Raw genomic sequence first — 23,687 nt, 5'->3', positions numbered from 1 at the left:
CACACTGCGCTTTGGTCCACTCTTCCTTCCACCGACGACAAGCGTTGTGCCAGCTCTATGCTCGGGACCTCCAGTGCGCCTCCAAGGCCCAGTGTATCCGGTGCCTGCTCCATGCACCAGGCTTCAAGTGCATCTCCCCAGTCCGGCGAGACCTGTTCCAGTTCCATTTACCAGGCCTCCAGTATGTCTCCCCAGCCTGGTAAGCCCTGTGGCAGCTCCACGCACCAGGTTTCCAGTACGTCTCCTCAGTCCGGTGAGACCTGTTCCGGATCCACGTATGAAGCCTCCAGTGATGATCCATGGCCCGGTGCCAGTAGTGATGATCCATGGCACGAAGCCTCCAGTGATAATCCATGGCCCGGAGCCTGTAGTGATGATCCATGGCACGAAGCCTCCAGTGATAATCCATGGCACGAAGCCTCCAGTGATGATCCATGGCCCGGAGCCTCCAGTGATGATCCATGGCCCGGAGCCTCCAGTGATGATCCATGGCCCGGAGCCTATAGTGATGATCCATGGCCCGGAGCCTCCAGTGATGATCCATGGCACAAAGCCTCCAATGATGATCCATGGCCCGGTGCCAGTAGTGATGATCCATGGCACGAAGCCTCCAGTGATAATCCATGGCCCGGAGCCTCCAGTGATAATCCATGGCCCGGAGCCTGTAGTGATGATCCATGGCACGAAGCCTCCAGTGATGATCCATGACCCGGAGCCTCCAGTGATGATCCATGACCCGGAGCCTATAGTGATGATCCATTGCCCGGAGCCTATAGTGATGATCCATGGCACAAAGCCTCCAGTGATGATCCATGGCCCGGAGCCTCCAGTGATGATCCATGGCCCGGAGCCTGCTGTGAAAATCCAGGGCACGGAGCCTCCAGTGACGGTCCCCAGTCCGGAGCCTCCAGCGACGGTCCCGAGCCTCCAGTAAAGGTCCCCAGTCCGCAGCCTCCAGCGACGGTCCCCAGTCAAGAGCTTGCAGCGACGATCTACAGTCCGGAGGTCCCGGCGACGATCCCTGACCGGAGCCCCCACCGAGAGTAGATGCCCACCCGGACCCTCCCCTATAGGTTCAGGTTTGCGGCCGGAGTCCACACCTTTGTGGGGGTTACTGTCACGCCCTGACCTTAGAGATCCTTATTTATTCTCTATGTTTGGTTAGGTCAGGGTGTGACTCGTGTGGGAAAATCTATGTTTTCCATTTCTTTGTTGTTTTTGCCGCGTGTGGTTCCCAATCAGAGGCAGCTGTCTATCGTCGTCTCTGATTGGGGATCATATATAAGTTGTGATTTTCCGTTTGGGTTTTGTGGGGTGTTATTTTCTGTTTAGTGTCTGTGCCTGACGGAACTGTTCGCTTTCGTTATTTTTGAATTTATTATTTTTGTTTGAGTGTTTCTTGAAAATAAACATCATGAACACTTTCCACGCTGCACTTTGGTCCACTCTTCCTTCCACCGATGACAAGCTTTACACAACCACTGTCTTTGTCAAGTGTTATGCCACTGTACATTAAAACCGTGGCAGCTTTTGAACAGTGGGTCTTCTCCTATATTTTCCCATCTGATAACTCCTGCACCTAGAAAGTCTGTGGAATTTATGTTCAGTACAATACCTTGAACTATTGATTTTGGGCGTAGCCAAGAAGTTCAATGGTAAACTGCTCCTTCAACACAGTGTGTCTGTTCTCAATATAACTACTGTTAGTTACATCTTAACGTGAAACAAGATGGCAACTACTGTATGTTGTCTCTTGTTTTATTCTATTTCTGTTGGTCTGAACCATATAAAGGCAGGTTGGCCAGTAGCAGTACGTTTGGGCTTCTACATGTTGTTCTATGCAGTAGAACAGTTCTAGGAACCAAGATGCTCTGTGGCATTCCAGGGTTTGTTAGTCATCACTAATTGTAATTCTATGATTTCAAAACATCTCAGGAGTGTAGGAATCAAACAATACCTTTTATGGTTTAAAAGGGGTCTTTTTTTGTTATTTGTAAAAGTCTGGGAGTTGAAAACGGTTTGTTGAGCAAGTGGTTGGATGATGGATCACCTGTTTTTTCCAGTGCTGTTTGCTAGCTACATCTCACATTTTAGGGCCAAAGCTGTATAGAAGTTATTGTTTGTTTTAAACAGACATCGACTGATTGTCAACATCAGAATGAGCGAGATACAAACACACTCTGGACATGAAACATTTTGATGACAATCTGTTAGTACAGCAACAACGCCACTATACCCAGAGTGTTGACAGTCATATTGTTTTCATAATAAATTGATGTATTCAACACCTGTCAGTTTTGATGTTTCAGACCCGTAGTGTTTTGATTCCAGTGTGTGAAGCCACCCAATCCTGTGCCTGACAGTGTTCAGGTCATTTTCTATTGGATCGGGAGTGTTGCGTTTTATAAACTGTTTGGTATGTTGATCACTGTACCTGCAAATAAAGAGGGCAGCTAAAAAAGAAACAACGTGACTGTTTGTTACGTCTTATAGTAATATAGTAACGAGTTACTTATAGTAATATAGTAACGCGTTACTACAAACACAAACTCTCACTTTGAAGTTGAAGACAATGAATGCATGGTAATACTGTCGTTAAAACTGCAGAACAAGGGCATCAATTTGACTCTCTTTCAACATGCCGGTCAAACTATAGTCAAACATATATCTCATTCAGCAGCTTCTGCAGGGTCAAACAGTTACTAAGGCCTGACATGCTGAAAGCCACTGGACCACTCAGCTCTGTACACTGTATCACAATTAGCTGTTCAATAATGTTTAAGATAAACTGATACAGCCACCAACTGGGAAAGTAGCCTGTGTTCCCGTAAGCACAGGATAGGAGTTACTATGGTAAAGACTGAGCATACAAAACATAAGGAACACCTTCCTAATATTGAGTTGTACCCTTTTTTTGCCCTCAGAATAGCCTCAAGTCGACGGGGCATGGACTCTACAAGGTGTTGAAAGCGTTCCACAGGGATGCTGGCCCATGTTGATTCCAATGCTTCCCACCGTTGTGTTAAGTTGGCTGGATACCCTTTAGGTGGTTGACCATTCTTGATACACACGGGAAACTGTTGAGTGTGAAAAACCCAGCAGTGCTGCAGTTCTTGACACACTTAAACCTGTGCGCCTGGCACCTACTACCATACCCCGTTCAAAGGTACTTAAATCTTTGGTCTTTCCCATTCACCATTTGAATGGCACACATACACAATCATTGTCTCAAGGCTAAAACATCCTTCTTTAACCTGTCTCCTACCCTTCATCTACACTGATTGGAGTTGATTTAACAAGTGACATCAATCAATAAGGTATCATAGCTTTCACATGGATTCACCCGGTCAGTCTGGAAAGAGCAGATATTCCTAATGTTTTATACAATCAATGTATTTGTACACTGGATCTCACTTATCATCGGTCTGTAGATACTATACTGTGCTGTACTGTGCTGCGAGAGTACAGTTGTTAGCACACACTTAGCTCACAACTCAGAGCCTACTGTTTGGTGGGTAGTGTTGTTCCTTCCTCACCCAGCACTGGTATAGGTCTGAGAAGACGCACAAGTACACATGATCTGCCCTTACTTATTCTACCCCAATCGGGAAGGTTGCCTCAGCCATGGACTGTTGTTGCCCTTTTGGTTATGTACGTAATGCTAGCATATTCATTTGTGTGTGTGTGTGTGTGTGTGTGTGTGTGTGTGTGTGTGTGTGTGTGTGTGTGTGTGTGTGTGTGTGTGTGTGTGTGTGTGTGTGTGTGTGTGTGTGTGTGTGTGTGTGTGTGTGCGCGCGTGTGTGTGTGTGTGTAAATGTTTTTGTTAACGCAACGCTTTTCATATTTAACACTACCATCAGATATCTCTGTAATACTAAGGTGACATCATGTCCAAAAACTGTTGGAATGTTGTGTCAACTTCAGGAAGTCTGATTGGTCGGTTCATCTCTCACTTCATGGTGGAAGCTATGATGGTGCTCAAAGTAGATGTTGCCCGTAACCACAGATCTAGGATCAGTTACTCTCCCCCTAATACTAACCTGAAGCATTAGGGGGGTGAAAACACTGTCCCTGTATCAGTGGTTAAAAAGGGCAACCTCTCTGCTAGGATGTGCTTGCCTGTCAGCTGGTCGGGCTGAAATGTTGATATGTTATGATACCGTTTGGCCAATCTAAATCTGTGATTGAATGGAAATGTGAAGGGGGGATGGCACTTGTAAATGTGACTAAATAAACACCTTGGGGTTGTATTTAAAACGTTCCTATTCCACTGTGTTTTTTATTCCCTTATCACTGTTGAATTTGCATGGATGATGTAGCATGATCAAAGATTGCTTTATAATGTCAGTTGTGAAATATCAGGATGAATAGCCCCTTTTACCTAGTGTGCGTCATTTCATCTATTAGGGAGGGGGGACCTGGGTTGATTGTCTCAAGGGTTGGTTGTCACAGTCCTTATTATTACCAATCTAGAGATTGCTGTGTAATATTAAAATATGTCAATTATTTGAAAGATCTCATCCATCTGGTCAATTCATGTCAGCATGACATGTTTCACGTTTTTATTAGTCGTATGTACAGAATATACACATGGTATACACCATCCATACATTGTGAAATACACACACGTACACATGTGTATGCAAAGACATGCATACACAAACACATTTACTCAAAATGTCATATGTTGCTCTCACGGCATAAAATGCAGAATTTTGTTGGGAATATTTTTCGATCAAAGAAAGGCTTGGCTATTTCTAAGACTGTAGTTCCTGTTACAAAAGGAATAAGCAACTAGCAAACACTGTGACAACCAACCCAAGAATGGAGCATGTGTTTGATGGCTTTTAGCTCAACGTTGGAATACGATATGAGGATAGAAAGGGTCCCTACTGTATGTCAACCCAAGGCCTTGGTATTTCTATTAAGGCTTAAAAGAGTCTTGTATGATATACTAGGGCTGAGAAATACACGAGAGTAAAAAGTGTGAAAGCCAACTCCGGTCTCCCCTAATCAGTCAATCTCCCACTACCCAGAATAGCCGGGAAACTTATCACTTGCACTTTGATACCAATTATTATTAAGGAAAGTGAAAAGTATAAATAAGCAAGAACAAAGCACAGCTAGAGACTCGCCCTCTGTCACTGGTGGAGAAAGGTAATACGATCACATCCATATTCATGTGTTGTATGTAATATGTAATGTTATATTAATGTATGTAACATAGCTTGTAATTTCATATGTAATATCACCGCTATGTTGCAACTTACTTATCATGCATGACATGGTGATAACAGTGTGTTTATTAATTAACGTGTGAATAGCATTTGAAAAGATTTAGGTTTGTTACAGTGGATATAAGTGTGTGTATGCTTAGATCAGGCTTGGTTCAAATACATGATTGAATACACTGCAGGGTGGGTGGAGTTGACCCTTTTGGTTATGGTGGCCAGGGCGTAAATAAAGGTTACATTTCAAACGTTTCAAAATGTTTTTAAAAACTACATTTTTGGGCACTTTTTAATTGGTTCCATTATACCAGTCAAGTTACAGTATGTGAAGTGCACTTCAAGTATTTGAAAGTGTTTATACATTTCACCTAGGTCTGGGTATACATGAATGTGATTTTGTGTTAATATCCAGCTAATCAAGAACAATAGTTACATGGGTTACTAAATGTTAGAGATTGTGAAATACAAACACTAATCCAATACTTTGTGATATCTAATATTTACAAACTTGGTTGACCTGAATGAACAACATAACAACAGAATTGCACTCTGCTTTTAAAAAGTATTTCATGTATAAAATGTTATAATTGCATAATTATACAATTTCGTTATATATTTATATTTAAGAATGTATTTATTAAGTCATTTGTTTGTTTATTTGTATGTATTCATTTATTTTAATAATCTATCCTTTCTTTCAGGTACATTGTTTCTAAGGAAAACATACTTTATTTTTACAAAACAATGGCCAGACTTACTGTGCTTGCAGGTACATGCCTATGCCGTCTTCAGTCATTACCATCACTATCATCATCCCCATCGTCCTTGTCGTTATCATCATCCTCCTTATCATTATCATTATCATCATCCTGATCTTATTCTTCAACATGACCCACTGGCAAACGAGTCCCTAGTGTCTACTCTGTTAACTCAGTAATCTTTCCTCAGGTCTGGGCCTTCTGCTGATGTTGCAGACTGGTAAGCGTTTCCCTCATCAACTTTTTTACATTTCTCAATTGACATGTTTAAACCATAGAGATTAAGATTGTGTTCAATCTAATTCTGTGGTTTAAATCTCCTTATCTGAGCCCCAATTACACCTCTGAGGCTCGGTAATCCTACTCAAATTCATGCATCCTACATAAGCATTTAAAATTAGGAATCCCATAAAGTAAAATAATCCAACCCATTATTTTAGAGCACCCCAAAGGGTCAATGTGAAATTCAGTCTCTGGATAGATTTCCTCTTCTACCTTCAGCTGCCTCCACCAAACTGGTGTGTCACATGACCAACTGGTCCCAGTATCGCCCAACCACTGGGAAGTTCACCCCCGAGAACATCGACCCATTTCTCTGCACCCACGTGATCTACGCCCTGGCCACCATCAACAGCTTCAACCAGGTCGCCCCTATCGAGTGGAATGACGAGACCCTCTACACGAGCCTCAACCACCTGAAGAATGTGTGAGTGACTCTGGGTTGACATCAGTGAGAGTTGGGCCTTAGTTAATAATTCCATGGTGAACACGAGGTTTGACTCCTGATCTTACTTCTCTGATCTGCAGGAACCCAATGATGAAGACTCTGCTGTCTGTCGGAGGCACAGTCAATGGACTTAGCCCGTAAGTCTCTTATTGGTTCTTCACAGTATTTTATTGCGATTTCACAGCTCTCCAAAAGCATGGTTTTTGATAAGATAAAATTTTACTTTCACATCTTTCCACTACTCCACATTAAACAGATTTGTGTTTTTGTACCCAGCATCTAAAAAAGTCAATTTCAATGGTGCAGGTTTTTATTGTTTCCCATTCCACTCCTTTTTTTTATCAGGTTTAATCATTGTGTTTTATCATAGTGTTTAATCATAGTGTTTTATCATAGTGTTTTATCATATTGTTTTCAATTTCCCTACTTCTGCACATCAATAGACTCAGGACCAGAGAAACGGTTTACATTGTCTCCCTCCACCCCGCTAGATTCATCGGCATGGTGTCCAAGCCTGAGGGCCGCCAGGCCTTCATCAAGTCTGCAATCAGCTACCTGCGTTCCCATGGCTTTGACGGTCTCAACCTGGCCTGGGAGTTCCCCACTCAAAACGGCAGCCCCGATGGAGACAGGGAGAGATTCACCAAGCTCGTCAGAGTAAGCTTGCACATAAACTTTTTTACTGACAGTTATTTGCACCTTTATTTTTCAATGTGTTTCTGTCATTTTCTGTGGCTTGTTATCGTTGTAGCTCTGTCTATCCAGCTCAGCCTGAAGGGCCATATAGTTTTGACTATTTTCTGTACCTAATGTCTATGTATGGCTTAACAGGAGCTGCAGAAGGCCTTTGAGAATGACGCTAAAGACACCAGGCTGACCCAGTTGCTCCTGTCTGCCAACGTGGCTGCTCTTCAGCCCACTATCAACTCCAGCTACGAGGTGGCCCAGATCGCCAGGTACTGTAGACAGCATGGGTCTGGGAGAAACCTACTCAGCTGATATCTTTGATATAAATTGAAGTCTCTGTTTTCTCTCTTTCTCTTTTTTTATCTCTCTCCCTCGCTCTCCTTTTCAAACAAACACACTTTATATACTTAATTCCCCTGTCTATTCATGTCTCTGCAGCTCTCTGGACTTCATCAACGTGATGACCTATGACTTCCACGGACACTGGGAGAGAGCCACAGGACACAATAGCCCACTGTTCCGCAGCAGCCATGACTCAGGGACACACTACCACTTCAATGTCGTAAGACACACTTTCTTTTTTTAACATCTACACCAAGTTTTTCACCAGGAAACTTGTGAAGAAATTATGTAAATATAGGAAATATTGGTATAGATGTCCTCCATTGTAGCTCCCTTGTCTTATCCACCTGTCCCTATGTGTTAGGACTCTGCCATCACCTACTGGCTGGACAACGGGGCTCCCGCTGAGAAGCTGCTGATGGGTTTCCCCACCTATGGCCGCACTTACCGTCTCACCACCTCCAACACTGGCCTGGGAGCCCCCACAAACGGCCCGGCTGACGCTGGCCCCTACACCCGGGACGCAGGATACTGGTCCTACTACGAGGTGCGCTAAAACTTTAATAACTATGTTCATGATCATACATCTGATCTATATATATATATATATATATATTCTTTTTTTACTCAAAGCACACAGGCCACGAATCTCAAAACACTATACGCCATTTTGTGTAGTTTGTTTGTTTATCTGTTTGTTTGTCATTATCTAACTGAATGTTTCGCTCCTCCCAGGTCTGCTCCTTCACCTCCGGTGCCACTATCGAATGGATTGATGAGCAGAAGGTCCCCTACGCCGTCAAAGGCAGTTCCTGGGTGGGCTACGACAGCAAGGAGAGCTACGCTGCCAAGGTACATGCCAGGAACATCTGAGTCAATATCAATCAATCATGCAATCAACTGATTTATCTCTAAAGCCATGTCCATGTTAGCACATCTGTCTGTGTCTTCTTTGCTTCATCAGGTCCAGTGGCTGAAGACCAAGAACCTGGGAGGAGCCTCTGTGTGGACCCTGGACATGGATGACTTCAGTGGTGCTTTCTGTGCTGATGGCCCCTTCCCTCTCGTCAACCACCTCCGCAACTCTCTGGGTAAATGAACTTACATTCAGTTCAATTGAATTCAGTTGACTTTACAAACCTCTAAGTCAAGTACAGTAAAGCTATACAGTATGTAGGTCTATATATCATCTCAAACTCTCCTCCCTTTCTCCATACCTCCTTCCCTTTCTCCCTCCCTCTCCCAGGCTTCGGCCCCAAGCCCACCACCACTCGGGCACCCACCACCACCCCAGACCCCATCCTCAACTTCTGCTCTGGACGCCCAGACGGCCTGTATGTCAACATCTTCGACAACACCACCTACTTCCAGTGTTTCCGTGGCAACACCTACCTGCACAAATGCCAGCCCGGCCTGGTCTATGTTGATGCCTGCAAGTGCTGCAACTGGCCCTGAATTACTGCTAGCTATGTACTGTAGGACTAATTAGTTAGAATGCCATAACAACCTTCAATGACAACATGCTGTTACGGCAATAACCTACCGTAGCAACTTAGTCATGAAAATAAATATATTATTAATTCATTTTGTCCTTTCTTGTTTGCCTGGCTACAATCTTCGTCAATAAAAAAAAACATATAATGTGAATGTATAATTTTTTTGACATAGAATCACAGGATTTTCAGAGTTTTTTTCCAATCCTGTATATTGATTATGAAATTATGAAAAATATTAACAACGTTCTACCCATGAGGCCACTAGAAGGCAATCTGGTCATTTTAAATGTGTTAACATTTGTTTAAATGGAACCTTTATTTAACTAGGCAAGTCGCTTATGAACAAATTCTTATTTACAATGACCGCCTACACAAGCCAAACCCGGACGACGCTGGTCCAATTTTGCGTCAATTTTGCCATGGGACTCCCAATCACGGCCGGTTGTGATACAGCCTGAATTCGTTTGACTGCAGGAAAGAGCTACAATGCATACAGTATATCAAGCATTTAGTCAATGGTCTCTCTCCTCTCTGCAAATTTAACCACAAACATATAAGAATGCGTCATAATCAATTACATTACTATAGTTTAGCAATTTTCTCTTGGTCTCAAAGAACTTCCATTGGTGGTTTATCATGTCTTCTGGTAAACATCCAGGAAGAGCAGTCTATAACCATGGGAGTGGTTTATCATGTCTTCTGGTAAACATCAAGGAAGAGCAGTCTATAACCATGGGAGTGGTTTATCATGTCTTCTGGTAAACATCCAGGTAGAGCAGTCTATAACCATGGGAGTGGTGTATCATGTCTTCTGGTAAACATCCAGGTAGAGCAGTCTATAACCATGGGAGTGGTTTATCATGTCTTCTGGTAAACATCCAGGTAGAGCAGTCTATAACCATGGGAGTGGTGTATCATGTCTTCTGGTAAACATCCAGGAAGAGCAGTCTATAACCATGGGAGTGGTTTATCATGTCTTCTGGTAAACATCCAGGTAGAGCAGTCTATAACCATGGGAGTGGTTTATCATGTCTTCTGGTAAACATCCAGGTAGAGCAGTCTATAACCATGGGAGTGGTTTATCATGTCTTCTGGTAAACATCCAGGTAGAGCAGTCTATAACAATGGGAGTGGTTTATCATGTCTTCTGGTAAACATCCAGGTAGAGCAGTCTATAACCATGGGAGTGGTTTATCATGTCTTCTGGTAAACATCCAGGTAGAGCAGTCTATAACAATGGGAGTGGTTTATCATGTCTTCTGGTAAACATCCAGGTAGAGCAGTCTATAACCATGGGAGTGGTTTATCATGTCTTCTGGTAAACATCCAGGAAGAGCAGTCTATAACCATGGGAGTGGTTTATCATGTCTTCTGGTAAACATCCAGGTAGAGCAGTCTATAACCATGGGAGTGGTTTATCATGTTTTCTGGTAAACATCCAGGTAGAGCAGTCTATAACCATGGGAGTGGTTTATCATGTCTTCTGGTAAACATCCAGGAAGAGCAGTCTATAACCATGGGAGTGGTTTATCATGTCTTCTGGTAAACATCCAGGAAGAGCAGTCTATAACCATGGGAGTGGTTTATCATGTCTTCTGGTAAACATCCAGGTAGAGCAGTCTATAACCATGGGAGTGGTTTATCATGTCTTCTGGTAAACATCCAGGTAGAGCAGTCTATAACCATGGGAGTGGTTTATCATGTTTTCTGGTAAACATCCAGGTAGAGCAGTCTATAACCATGGGAGTGGTTTATCATGTTTTCTGGTAAACATCCAGGTAGAGCAGTCTATAACAATGGGAGTGGTTTATCATGTCTTCTGGTAAACATCCAGGTAGAGCAGTCTATAACCATGGGAGTGGTTTATCATGTCTTCTGGTAAACATCCAGGTAGAGCAGTCTATAACCATGGGAGTGGTTTATCATGTCTTCTGGTAAACATCCAGGTAGAGCAGTCTATAACCATGGGAGTGGTTTATCATGTTTTCTGGTAAACATCCAGGTAGAGCAGTCTATAACCATGGGAGTGGTTTATCATGTCTTCTGGTAAACATCCAGGTAGAGCAGTCTATAACAATGGGAGTGGTTTATCATGTCTTCTGGTAAACATCCAGGTAGAGCAGTCTATAACCATGGGAGTGGTTTATCATGTCTTCTGGTAAACATCCAGGTAGAGCAGTCTATAACAATGGGAGTGGTTTATCATGTCTTCTGGTAAACATCCAGGTAGAGCAGTCTATAACCATGGGAGTGGTTTATCATGTCTTCTGGTAAACATCCAGGTAGAGCAGTCTATAACCATGGGAGTGGTTTATCATGTCTTCTGGTAAACATCCAGGTAGAGCAGTCTATAACCATGGGAGTGGTTTATCATGTTTTCTGGTAAACATCCAGGTAGAGCAGTCTATAACCATGGGAGTGGTTTATCATGTCTTCTGGTAAACATCCAGGTAGAGCAGTCTATAACAATGGGAGTGGTTTATCATGTCTTCTGGTAAACATCCAGGTAGAGCAGTCTATAACCATGGGAGTGGTTTATCATGTCTTCTGGTAAACATCCAGGTAGAGCAGTCTATAACCATGGGAGTGGTTTATCATGTTTTCTGGTAAACATCCAGGTAGAGCAGTCTATAACCATGGGAGTGGTTTATCATGTTTTCTGGTAAACATCCAGGTAGAGCAGTCTATAACAATGGGAGTGGTTTATCATGTCTTCTGGTAAACATCCAGGTAGAGCAGTCTATAACCATGGGAGTGGTTTATCATGTCTTCTGGTAAACATCCAGGTAGAGCAGTCTATAACCATGGGAGTGGTTTATCATGTCTTCTGGTAAACATCCAGGTAGAGCAGTCTATAACCATGGGAGTGGTGTATCATGTTTTCTGGTAAACATCCAGGAAGAGCAGTCTATAACCATGGGAGTGGTTTATCATGTTTTCTGGTAAACATCCAGGTAGAGCAGTCTATAACCATGGGAGTGGTTTATCATGTTTTCTGGTAAACATCCAGGAAGAGCAGTCTATAACCATGGGAGTTGTTTATCATGTCTTCTGGTAAACATCCAGGAAGAGAAGTCTATAACCATGGGAGTGGTTTATCATGTCTTCTGGTAAACATCAAGGAAGAGCAGTCTATAACCATGGGAGTGGTTTATCATGTCTTCTGGTAAACATCCAGGAAGAGAAGTCTATAACCATGGGAGTGGTTTATCATGTCTTCTGGTAAACATCAAGGAAGAGCAGTCTATAACCATGGGAGTGGTTTATCATGTCTTCTGGTAAACATCAAGGAAGAGCAGTCTATAACCATGGGAGTGGTTTATCATGTCTTCTGGTAAACATCCAGGTAGAGCAGTCTATAACCATGGGAGTGGTGTATCATGTTTTCTGGTAAACATCCAGGAAGAGCAGTCTATAACCATGGGAGTGGTGTATCATGTCTTCTGGTAAACATCCAGGTAGAGCAGTCTATAACCATGGGAGTGGTGTAACATGTTTTCTGGTAAACATCCAGGTAGAGCAGTCTATAACCATGGGAGTGGTTTATCATGTCTTCTGGTAAACATCCAGGTAGAGCAGTCTACAACCATGGGAGTGGTGTATCATGTCTTCTGGTAAACATCCAGGTAGAGCAGTCTATAACCATGGGAGTGGTTTATCATGTCTTCTGGTAAACATCCAGGTAGAGCAGTCTATAACCATGGGAGTGGTGTAACATGTTTTCTGGTAAACATCCAGGTAGAGCAGTCTATAACCATGGGAGTGGTGTAACATGTTTTCTGGTAAACATCCAGGTAGAGCAGTCTATAACCATGGGAGTGGTTTAACATGTTTTCTGGTAAACATCCAGGTAGAGCAGTCTATAACCATGGGAGTGGTTTATCATGTCTTCTGGTAAACATCCAGGTAGAGCAGTCTATAACCATGGGAGTGGTGTAACATGTTTTCTGGTAAACATCCAGGTAGAGCAGTCTATAACCATGGGAGTGGTTTATCATGTCTTCTGGTAAACATCCAGGTAGAGCAGTCTATAACCATGGGAGTGGTGTAACATGTTTTCTGGTAAACATCCAGGTAGAGCAGTCTATAACCATGGGAGTGGTTTATCATGTCTTCTGGTAAACATCCAGGTAGAGCAGTCTATAACCATGGGAGTGGTGTATCATGTTTTCTGGTAAACATCCAGGTAGAGCAGTCTATAACCATGGGAGTGGTGTATCATGTCTTCTGGTAAACATCCAGGTAGAGCAGTCTATAACCATGGGAGTGGTGTATCATGTTTTCTGGTAAACATCCAGGTAGAGCAGTCTATAACCATGGGAGTGGTTTATCATGTCTTCTGGTAAACATCCAGGTAGAGCAGTCTATAACCATGGGAGTGGTGTATCATGTCTTCTGGTAAACATCCAGGTAGAGCAGTCTATAACCATGGGAGTGGTTTATCATGTCTTCTGGTAAACATCCAGGTAGAGCAGTCTATAACCATGGGAGTGGTTTATCATGTTTTCTGGTAAACATCCAGGTAGAGCAGTCTATAACCATGGGAGTGGTTTATCATGTTTTCTGGTAAACATCCAGGTAGAGCAGTCTATAACCATGGGAGTGGTTTATCATGTTTTCTGGTAAACATCCAGGTAGAGCAGTCTATAACCATGGGAGTGGTGTATCATGTCTTCTGGTAAACATCCAGGTAGAGCAGTCTATAACCATGGGAGTGGTTTATCATGTCTTCTGGTAAACATCCAGGTAGAGCAGTCTATAACCATGGGAGTGGTGTATCATGTTTTCTGGTAAACATCCAGGTAGAGCAGTCTATAACCATGGGAGTGGTTTATCATGTCTTCTGGTAAACATCCAGGTAGAGCAGTCTATAACCATGGGAGTGGTTTATCATGTCTTCTGGTAAACATCCAGGTAGAGCAGTCTATAACCATGGGAGTCTATAACCATGGTTTATCATGTCTTCTGGTAAACATCCAGGAAGAGCAGTCTATAACCATGGGAGTGGTTTATCATGTTTTCTGGTAAACATCCAGGAAGAGCAGTCTATAACCATGGGAGTTGTTTATCATGTCTTCTAGTAAACATCCAGGTAGAGCAGTCTATAACCATGGGAGTGGTTTATCATGTCTTCTGGTAAACATCCAGGTAGAGCAGTCTATAACCATGGGAGTGGTTTATCATGTCTTCTGGTAAACATCCAGGTAGAGCAGTCTATAACCATGGGAGTGGTGTATCATGTTTTCTGGTAAACATCCAGGAAGAGCAGTCTATAACCATGGGAGTGGTTTATCATGTCTTCTGGTAAACATCCAGGTAGAGCAGTCTATAACCATGGGAGTGGTTTATCATGTCTTCTGGTAAACATCCAGGTAGAGCAGTCTATAACCATGGGAGTGGTTTATCATGTTTTCTGGTAAACATCCAGGTAGAGCAGTCTATAACCATGGGAGTGGTTTATCATGTCTTCTGGTAAACATCCAGGTAGAGCAGTCTATAACCATGGGAGTGGTTTATCATGTTTTCTGGTAAACATCCAGGTAGAGCAGTCTATAACCATGGGAGTGGTTTATCATGTCTTCTGGTAAACATCCAGGTAGAGCAGTCTATAACCATGGGAGTGGTTTATCATGTCTTCTGGTAAACATCCAGGTAGAGCAGTCTATAACCATGGGAGTGGTTTATCATGTCTTCTGGTAAACATCCAGGTAGAGCAGTCTATAACCATGGGAGTGGTTTATCATGTTTTCTGGTAAACATCCAGGTAGAGAGCAGTCTATAACCATGGGAGTGGTTTATCATGTTTTCTGGTAAACATCCAGGTAGAGCAGTCTATAACCATGGGAGTGGTTTATCATGTCTTCTGGTAAACATCCAGGTAGAGCAGTCTATAACCATGGGAGTGGTTTATCATGTCTTCTGGTAAACATCCAGGTAGAGCAGTCTATAACCATGGGAGTGGTTTATCATGTCTTCTGGTAAACATCCAGGTAGAGCAGTCTATAACCATGGGAGTGGTTTATCATGTCTTCTGGTAAACATCCAGGTAGAGCAGTCTATAACCATGGGAGTGGTTTATCATGTCTTCTGGTAAACATCCAGGTAGAGCAGTCTATAACCATGGGAGTGGTTTATCATGTCTTCTGGTAAACATCCAGGTAGAGCAGTCTATAACCATGGGAGTGGTGTTATCATGTTTTCTGGTAAACATCCAGGTAGAGCAGTCTATAACCATGGGAGTGGTTTATCATGTCTTCTGGTAAACATCCAGGTAGAGCAGTCTATAACCATGGGAGTGGTTTATCATGTCTTCTGGTAAACATCCAGGTAGAGCAGTCTATAACCATGGGAGTGGTTTATCATGTCTTCTGGTAAACATCCAGGTAGAGCAGTCTATAACCATGGGAGTGGTTTATCATGTTTCTGGTAAACATCCAGGTAGAGCAGTCTATAACCATGGGAGTGGTTTATCATGTCTTCTGGTAAACATCCAGGTAAGAGCAGTCTATAACCATGGGAGTGGTTTATCATGTCTTCTGGTAAACATCCAGGTAGAGCAGTCTATAACCATGGGAGTGGTTTATCATGTCTTCTGGTAAACATCCAGGTAGAGCAGTCTATAACCATGGGAGTGGTTTATCATGTCTTCTGGTAAACATCCAGGTAGAGCAGTCTATAACCATGGGAGTGGTTTATCATGTCTTCTGGTAAACATCCAGGTAGAGCAGTCTATAACCATGGGAGTGGTTTATCATGTTTTCTGGTAAACATCCAGGTAGAGCAGTCTATAACCATGGGAGTGGTTTATCATGTCTTCTGGTAAACATCCAGGTAGAGCAGTCTATAACCATGGGAGTGGTTTATCATGTCTTCTGGTAAACATCCAGGTAGAGCAGTCTATAACCATGGGAGTGGTTTATCATGTCTTCTGGTAAACATCCAGGTAGAGCAGTCTATAACCATGGGAGTGGTTTATCATGTCTTCTGGTAAACATCCAGGTAGAGCAGTCTATAACCATGGGAGTGGTTTATCATGTCTTCTGGTAAACATCCAGGTAGAGCAGTCTATAACCATGGGAGTGGTTTATCATGTCTTCTGGTAAACATCCAGGTAGAGCAGTCTATAACCATGGGAGTGGTGTATCATGTTTTCTGGTAAACATCCAGGTAGAGCAGTCTATAACCATGGGAGTGGTTTATCATGTCTTCTGGTAAACATCCAGGTAGAGCAGTCTATAACCATGGGAGTGGTTTATCATGTCTTCTGGTAAACATCCAGGTAGGTAGCAGTCTATAACCATGGGAGTGGTTTATCATGTCTTCTGGTAAACATCCAGGTAGAGCAGTCTATAACCATGGGAGTGGTTTATCATGTTTTCTGGTAAACATCCAGGTAGAGCAGTCTATAACCATGGGAGTGGTTTATCATGTCTTCTGGTAAACATCCAGGTAGAGCAGTCTATAACCATGGGAGTGGTTTATCATGTCTTCTGGTAAACATCCAGGTAGAGCAGTCTATAACCATGGGAGTGGTTTATCATGTCTTCTGGTAAACATCCAGGTAGAGCAGTCTATAACCATGGGAGTGGTTTATCATGTTTTCTGGTAAACATCCAGGTAGAGCAGTCTATAACCATGGGAGTGGTTTATCATGTTTTCTGGTAAACATCCAGGTAGAGCAGTCTATAACCATGGGAGTGGTTTATCATGTCTTCTGGTAAACATCCAGGTAGAGCAGTCTATAACCATGGGAGTGGTTTATCATGTCTTCTGGTAAACATCCAGGTAGAGCAGTCTATAACCATGGGAGTGGTTTATCATGTCTTCTGGTAAACATCCAGGTAGAGCAGTCTATAACCATGGGAGTGGTTTATCATGTCTTCTGGTAAACATCCAGGTAGAGCAGTCTATAACCATGGGAGTGGTTTATCATGTCTTCTGGTAAACATCCAGGTAGAGCAGTCTATAACCATGGGAGTGGTTTATCATGTCTTCTGGTAAACATCCAGGTAGAGCAGTCTATAACCATGGGAGTGGTTTATCATGTCTTCTGGTAAACATCCAGGTAGAGCAGTCTATAACCATGGGAGTGGTTTATCATGTCTTCTGGTAAACATCCAGGTAGAGCAGTCTATAACCATGGGAGTGGTTTATCATGTCTTCTGGTAAACATCCAGGTAGAGCAGTCTATAACCATGGGAGTGGTTTATCATGTCTTCTGGTAAACATCCAGGTAGAGCAGTCTATAACCATGGGAGTGGTTTATCATGTCTTCTGGTAAACATCCAGGTAGAGCAGTCTATAACCATGGGAGTGGTTTATCATGTCTTCTGGTAAACATCCAGGTAGAGCAGTCTATAACCATGGGAGTGGTTTATCATGTCTTCTGGTAAACATCCAGGTAGAGCAGTCTATAACCATGGGAGTGGTTTATCATGTCTTCTGGTAAACATCCAGGTAGAGCAGTCTATAACCATGGGAGTGGTTTATCATGTCTTCTGGTAAACATCCAGGTAGAGCAGTCTATAACCATGGGAGTGGTTTATCATGTTTTCTGGTAAACATCCAGGTAGAGCAGTCTATAACCATGGGAGTGGTTTATCATGTCTTCTGGTAAACATCCAGGTAGAGCAGTCTATAACCATGGGAGTGGTTTATCATGTCTTCTGGTAAACATCCAGGTAGAGCAGTCTATAACCATGGGAGTGGTTTATCATGTCTTCTGGTAAACATCCAGGTAGAGCAGTCTATAACCATGGGAGTGGTTTATCATGTTTTCTGGTAAACATCCAGGTAGAGCAGTCAGTCTATAACCATGGGAGTGGTTTATCATGTCTTCTGGTAAACATCCAGGTAGAGCAGTCTATAACCATGGGAGTGGTTTATCATGTTTTCTGGTAAACATCCAGGTAGAGCAGTCTATAACCATGGGAGTGGTTTATCATGTCTTCTGGTAAACATCCAGGTAGAGCAGTCTATAACCATGGGAGTGGTTTATCATGTTTTCTGGTAAACATCCAGGTAGAGCAGTCTATAACCATGGGAGTGGTTTATCATGTCTTCTGGTAAACATCCAGGTAGAGCAGTCTATAACCATGGGAGTGGTTTATCATGTCTTCTGGTAAACATCCAGGTAGAGCAGTCTATAACCATGGGAGTGGTTTATCATGTCTTCTGGTAAACATCCAGGTAGAGCAGTCTATAACCATGGGAGTGGTTTATCATGTCTTCTGGTAAACATCCAGGTAGAGCAGTCTATAACCATGGGAGTGGTTTATCATGTCTTCTGGTAAACATCCAGGTAGAGCAGTCTATAACCATGGGAGTGGTTTATCATGTTTTCTGGTAAACATCCAGGTAGAGCAGTCTATAACCATGGGATCATGTGGTTTATCCATGTTTTCATGTCTTCTGTAAACATCCAGGTAGAGCAGTCTATAACCATGGGAGTGGTTTATCATGTCTTCTGGTAAACATCCAGGTAGAGCAGTCTATAACCATGGGAGTGGTTTATCATGTTTTCTGGTAAACATCCAGGTAGAGCAGTCTATAACCATGGGAGTGGTTTATCATGTTTTCTGGTAAACATCCAGGTAGAGCAGTCTATAACCATGGGAGTGGTTTATCATGTCTTCTGGTAAACATCCAGGTAGAGCAGTCTATAACCATGGGAGTGGTTTATCATGTCTTCTGGTAAACATCCAGGTAGAGCAGTCTATAACCATGGGAGTGGTTTATCATGTTTTCTGGTAAACATCCAGGTAGAGCAGTCTATAACCATGGGAGTGGTTTATCATGTCTTCTGGTAAACATCCAGGTAGAGCAGTCTATAACCATGGGAGTGGTTTATCATGTCTTCTGGTAAACATCCAGGTAGAGCAGTCTATAACCATGGGAGTGGTTTATCATGTCTTCTGGTAAACATCCAGGTAGAGCAGTCTATAACCATGGGAGTGGTTTATCATGTTTTCTGGTAAACATCCAGGTAGAGCAGTCTATAACCATGGGAGTGGTTTATCATGTCTTCTGGTAAACATCCAGGTAGAGCAGTCTATAACCATGGGAGTGGTTTATCATGTCTTCTGGTAAACATCCAGGTAGAGCAGTCTATAACCATGGGAGTGGTTTATCATGTCTTCTGGTAAACATCCAGGTAGAGCAGTCTATAACCATGGGAGTGGTTTATCATGTCTTTCTGGTAAACATCCAGGTAGAGCAGTCTATAACCATGGGAGTGGTTTATCATGTCTTCTGGTAAACATCCAGGTAGAGCAGTCTATAACCATGGGAGTGGTTTATCATGTCTTCTGGTAAACATCCAGGTAGAGCAGTCTATAACCATGGGAGTGGTTTATCATGTCTTCTGGTAAACATCCAGGTAGAGCAGTCTATAACCATGGGAGTGGTTTATCATGTCTTCTGGTAAACATCCAGGTAGAGCAGTCTATAACCATGGGAGTGGTTTATCATGTCTTCTGGTAAACATCCAGGTAGAGCAGTCTATAACCATGGGAGTGGTTTATCATGTCTTCTGGTAAACATCCAGGTAGAGCAGTCTATAACCATGGGAGTGGTTTATCATGTCTTCTGGTAAACATCCAGGTAGAGCAGTCTATAACCATGGGAGTGGTTTATCATGTCTTCTGGTAAACATCCAGGTAGAGCAGTCTATAACCATGGGAGTGGTTTATCATGTTTTCTGGTAAACATCCAGGTAGAGCAGTCTATAACCATGGGAGTGGTTTATCATGTTTTCTGGTAAACATCCAGGTAGAGCAGTCTATAACCATGGGAGTGGTTTATCATGTCTTCTGGTAAACATCCAGGTAGAGCAGTCTATAACCATGGGAGTGGTTTATCATGTTTTCTGGTAAACATCCAGGTAGAGCAGTCTATAACCATGGGAGTGGTTTATCATGTTTTCTGGTAAACATCCAGGTAGAGCAGTCTATAACCATGGGAGTGGTTTATCATGTCTTCTGGTAAACATCCAGGTAGAGCAGTCTATAACCATGGGAGTGGTTTATCATGTCTTCTGGTAAACATCCAGGTAGAGCAGTCTATAACCATGGGAGTGGTTTATCATGTCTTCTGGTAAACATCCAGGTAGAGCAGTCTATAACCATGGGAGTGGTTTATCATGTCTTCTGGTAAACATCCAGGTAGAGCAGTCTATAACCATGGGAGTGGTTTATCATGTCTTCTGGTAAACATCCAGGTAGAGCAGTCTATAACCATGGGAGTGGTTTATCATGTTTTCTGGTAAACATCCAGGTAGAGCAGTCTATAACCATGGGAGTGGTTTATCATGTCTTCTGGTAAACATCCAGGTAGAGCAGTCTATAACCATGGGAGTGGTGTATCATGTCTTCTGGTAAACATCCAGGTAGAGCAGTCTATAACCATGGGAGTGGTTTATCATGTCTTCTGGTAAACATCCAGGTAGAGCAGTCTATAACCATGGGAGTGGTGTATCATGTTTTCTGGTAAACATCCAGGTAGAGCAGTCTATAACCATGGGAGTGGTTTATCATGTTTTCTGGTAAACATCCAGGTAGAGCAGTCTATAACCATGGGAGTGGTTTATCATGTTTTCTGGTAAACATCCAGGTAGAGCAGTCTATAACCATGGGAGTGGTTTATCATGTTTTCTGGTAAACATCCAGGTAGAGCAGTCTATAACCATGGGAGTGGTTTATCATGTCTTCTGGTAAACATCCAGGTAGAGCAGTCTATAACCATGGGAGTGGTTTATCATGTCTTCTGGTAAACATCCAGGTAGAGCAGTCTATAACCATGGGAGTGGTTTATCATGTCTTCTGGTAAACATCCAGGTAGAGCAGTCTATAACCATGGGAGTGGTTTATCATGTCTTCTGGTAAACATCCAGGTAGAGCAGTCTATAACCATGGGAGTGGTTTATCATGTTTTCTGGTAAACATCCAGGTAGAGCAGTCTATAACCATGGGAGTGGTTTATCATGTTTTCTGGTAAACATCCAGGTAGAGCAGTCTATAACCATGGGAGTGGTTTATCATGTCTTCTGGTAAACATCCAGGTAGAGCAGTCTATAACCATGGGAGTGGTTTATCATGTTTTCTGGTAAACATCCAGGTAGAGCAGTCTATAACCATGGGAGTGGTTTATCATGTTTTCTGGTAAACATCCAGGTAGAGCAGTCTATAACCATGGGAGTGGTTTATCATGTCTTCTGGTAAACATCCAGGTAGAGCAGTCTATAACCATGGGAGTGGTGTATCATGTCTTCTGGTAAACATCCAGGTAGAGCAGTCTATAACCATGGGAGTGGTTTATCATGTCTTCTGGTAAACATCCAGGTAGAGCAGTCTATAACCATGGGAGTGGTTTATCATGTCTTCTGGTAAACATCCAGGTAGAGCAGTCTATAACCATGGGAGTGGTTTATCATGTCTTCTGGTAAACATCCAGGTAGAGCAGTCTATAACCATGGGAGTGGTTTATCATGTTTTCTGGTAAACATCCAGGTAGAGCAGTCTATAACCATGGGAGTGGTTTATCATGTCTTCTGGTAAACATCCAGGTAGAGCAGTCTATAACCATGGGAGTGGTTTATCATGTCTTCTGGTAAACATCCAGGTAGAGCAGTCTATAACCATGGGAGTGGTTTATCATGTTTTCTGGTAAACATCCAGGTAGAGCAGTCTATAACCATGGGAGTGGTTTATCATGTTTTCTGGTAAACATCCAGGTAGAGCAGTCTATAACCATGGGAGTGGTTTATCATGTCTTCTGGTAAACATCCAGGTAGAGCAGTCTATAACCATGGGAGTGGTTTATCATGTTTTCTGGTAAACATCCAGGTAGAGCAGTCTATAACCATGGGAGTGGTTTATCATGTTTTCTGGTAAACATCCAGGTAGAGCAGTCTATAACCATGGGAGTGGTTTATCATGTCTTCTGGTAAACATCCAGGTAGAGCAGTCTATAACCATGGGAGTGGTTTATCATGTCTTCTGGTAAACATCCAGGTAGAGCAGTCTATAACCATGGGAGTGGTTTATCATGTCTTCTGGTAAACATCCAGGTAGAGCAGTCTATAACCATGGGAGTGGTTTATCATGTCTTCTGGTAAACATCCAGGTAGAGCAGTCTATAACCATGGGAGTGGTTTATCATGTCTTCTGGTAAACATCCAGGTAGAGCAGTCTATAACCATGGGAGTGGTTTATCATGGTTTATCATGTCTTCTGGTAAACATCCAGGTAGAGCAGTCTATAACCATGGGAGTGGTTTATCATGTCTTCTGGTAAACATCCAGGTAGAGCAGTCTATAACCATGGGAGTGGTTTATCATGTCTTCTGGTAAACATCCAGGTAGAGCAGTCTATAACCATGGGAGTGGTTTATCATGTCTTCTGGTAAACATCCAGGTAGAGCAGTCTATAACCATGGGAGTGGTTTATCATGTCTTCTGGTAAACATCCAGGTAGAGCAGTCTATAACCATGGGAGTGGTTTATCATGTCTTCTGGTAAACATCCAGGTAGAGCAGTCTATAACCATGGGAGTGGTTTATCATGTCTTCTGGTAAACATCCAGGTAGAGCAGTCTATAACCATGGGAGTGGTTTATCATGTCTTCTGGTAAACATCCAGGTAGAGCAGTCTATAACCATGGGAGTGGTTTATCATGTCTTCTGGTAAACATCCAGGTAGAGCAGTCTATAACCATGGGAGTCTATAACCAACATCCAGGTAGAGCAGTCTATAACCATGTGGTTTATCCAGGTAGTCTATAACAATGGGAGTCATGTCTTCTGGTAAACATCCAGGTAGAGCAGTCTATAACCATGGGAGTGGTTTATCATGTTTCTGGTAAACATCCAGGTAGAGCAGTCTATAACCATGGGAGTGGTTTATCATGTCTTCTGGTAAACATCCAGGTAGAGCAGTCTATAACCATGGGAGTGGTTTATCATGTTTTCTGGTAAACATCCAGGTAGAGCAGTCTATAACCATGGGAGTGGTTTATCATGTTTTCTGGTAAACATCCAGGTAGAGCAGTCTATAACCATGGGAGTGGTTTATCATGTTTTCTGGTAAACATCCAGGTAGAGCAGTCTATAACCATGGGAGTGGTTTATCATGTCTTCTGGTAAACATCCAGGTAGAGCAGTCTATAACCATGGGAGTGGTTTATCATGTCTTCTGGTAAACATCCAGGTAGAGCAGTCTATAACCATGGGAGTGGTGTATCATGTTTTCTGGTAAACATCCAGGAAGAGCAGTCTATAACCATGGGAGTGGTTTATCATGTCTTCTGGTAAACATCCAGGTAGAGCAGTCTATAACCATGGGAGTGGTTTATCATGTTTTCTGGTAAACATCCAGGTAGAGCAGTCTATAACCATGGGAGTGGTTTATCATGTCTTCTGGTAAACATCCAGGTAGAGCAGTCTATAACCA

The 23,687-nt window shown here is 42.7% G+C and overlaps 1 protein-coding gene across 1 annotated transcript; it reads left to right on the top strand.

The window, feature by feature from the left end:
* The first annotated feature begins 5,091 nt into the window (after positions 1-5,091).
* Positions 5,092-9,329, top strand: chia.1 (chitinase, acidic.1). The gene is made up of 12 exons (XM_035766668.2): positions 5,092-5,157; positions 5,933-6,000; positions 6,180-6,209; positions 6,491-6,695; positions 6,797-6,853; positions 7,208-7,373; positions 7,548-7,672; positions 7,842-7,965; positions 8,110-8,292; positions 8,481-8,597; positions 8,710-8,836; positions 8,992-9,329. Exons 2-12 carry the CDS (start codon positions 5,976-5,978, stop codon positions 9,198-9,200), a joined length of 1,368 nt encoding a protein of 455 aa, XP_035622561.1. The 5' UTR covers positions 5,092-5,157; positions 5,933-5,975; the 3' UTR covers positions 9,201-9,329.
* The last annotated feature ends 14,358 nt before the right edge of the window (positions 9,330-23,687 follow it).

This window comes from Oncorhynchus keta, chromosome 21, assembly GCF_023373465.1.
Source record: "Oncorhynchus keta strain PuntledgeMale-10-30-2019 chromosome 21, Oket_V2, whole genome shotgun sequence".
Taxonomy (NCBI): Eukaryota; Metazoa; Chordata; class Actinopteri; order Salmoniformes; family Salmonidae; genus Oncorhynchus; species Oncorhynchus keta.
Note: the sequence above shows the minus strand (reverse complement) of the source record. Positions and strands in the feature narration are given on the sequence as shown.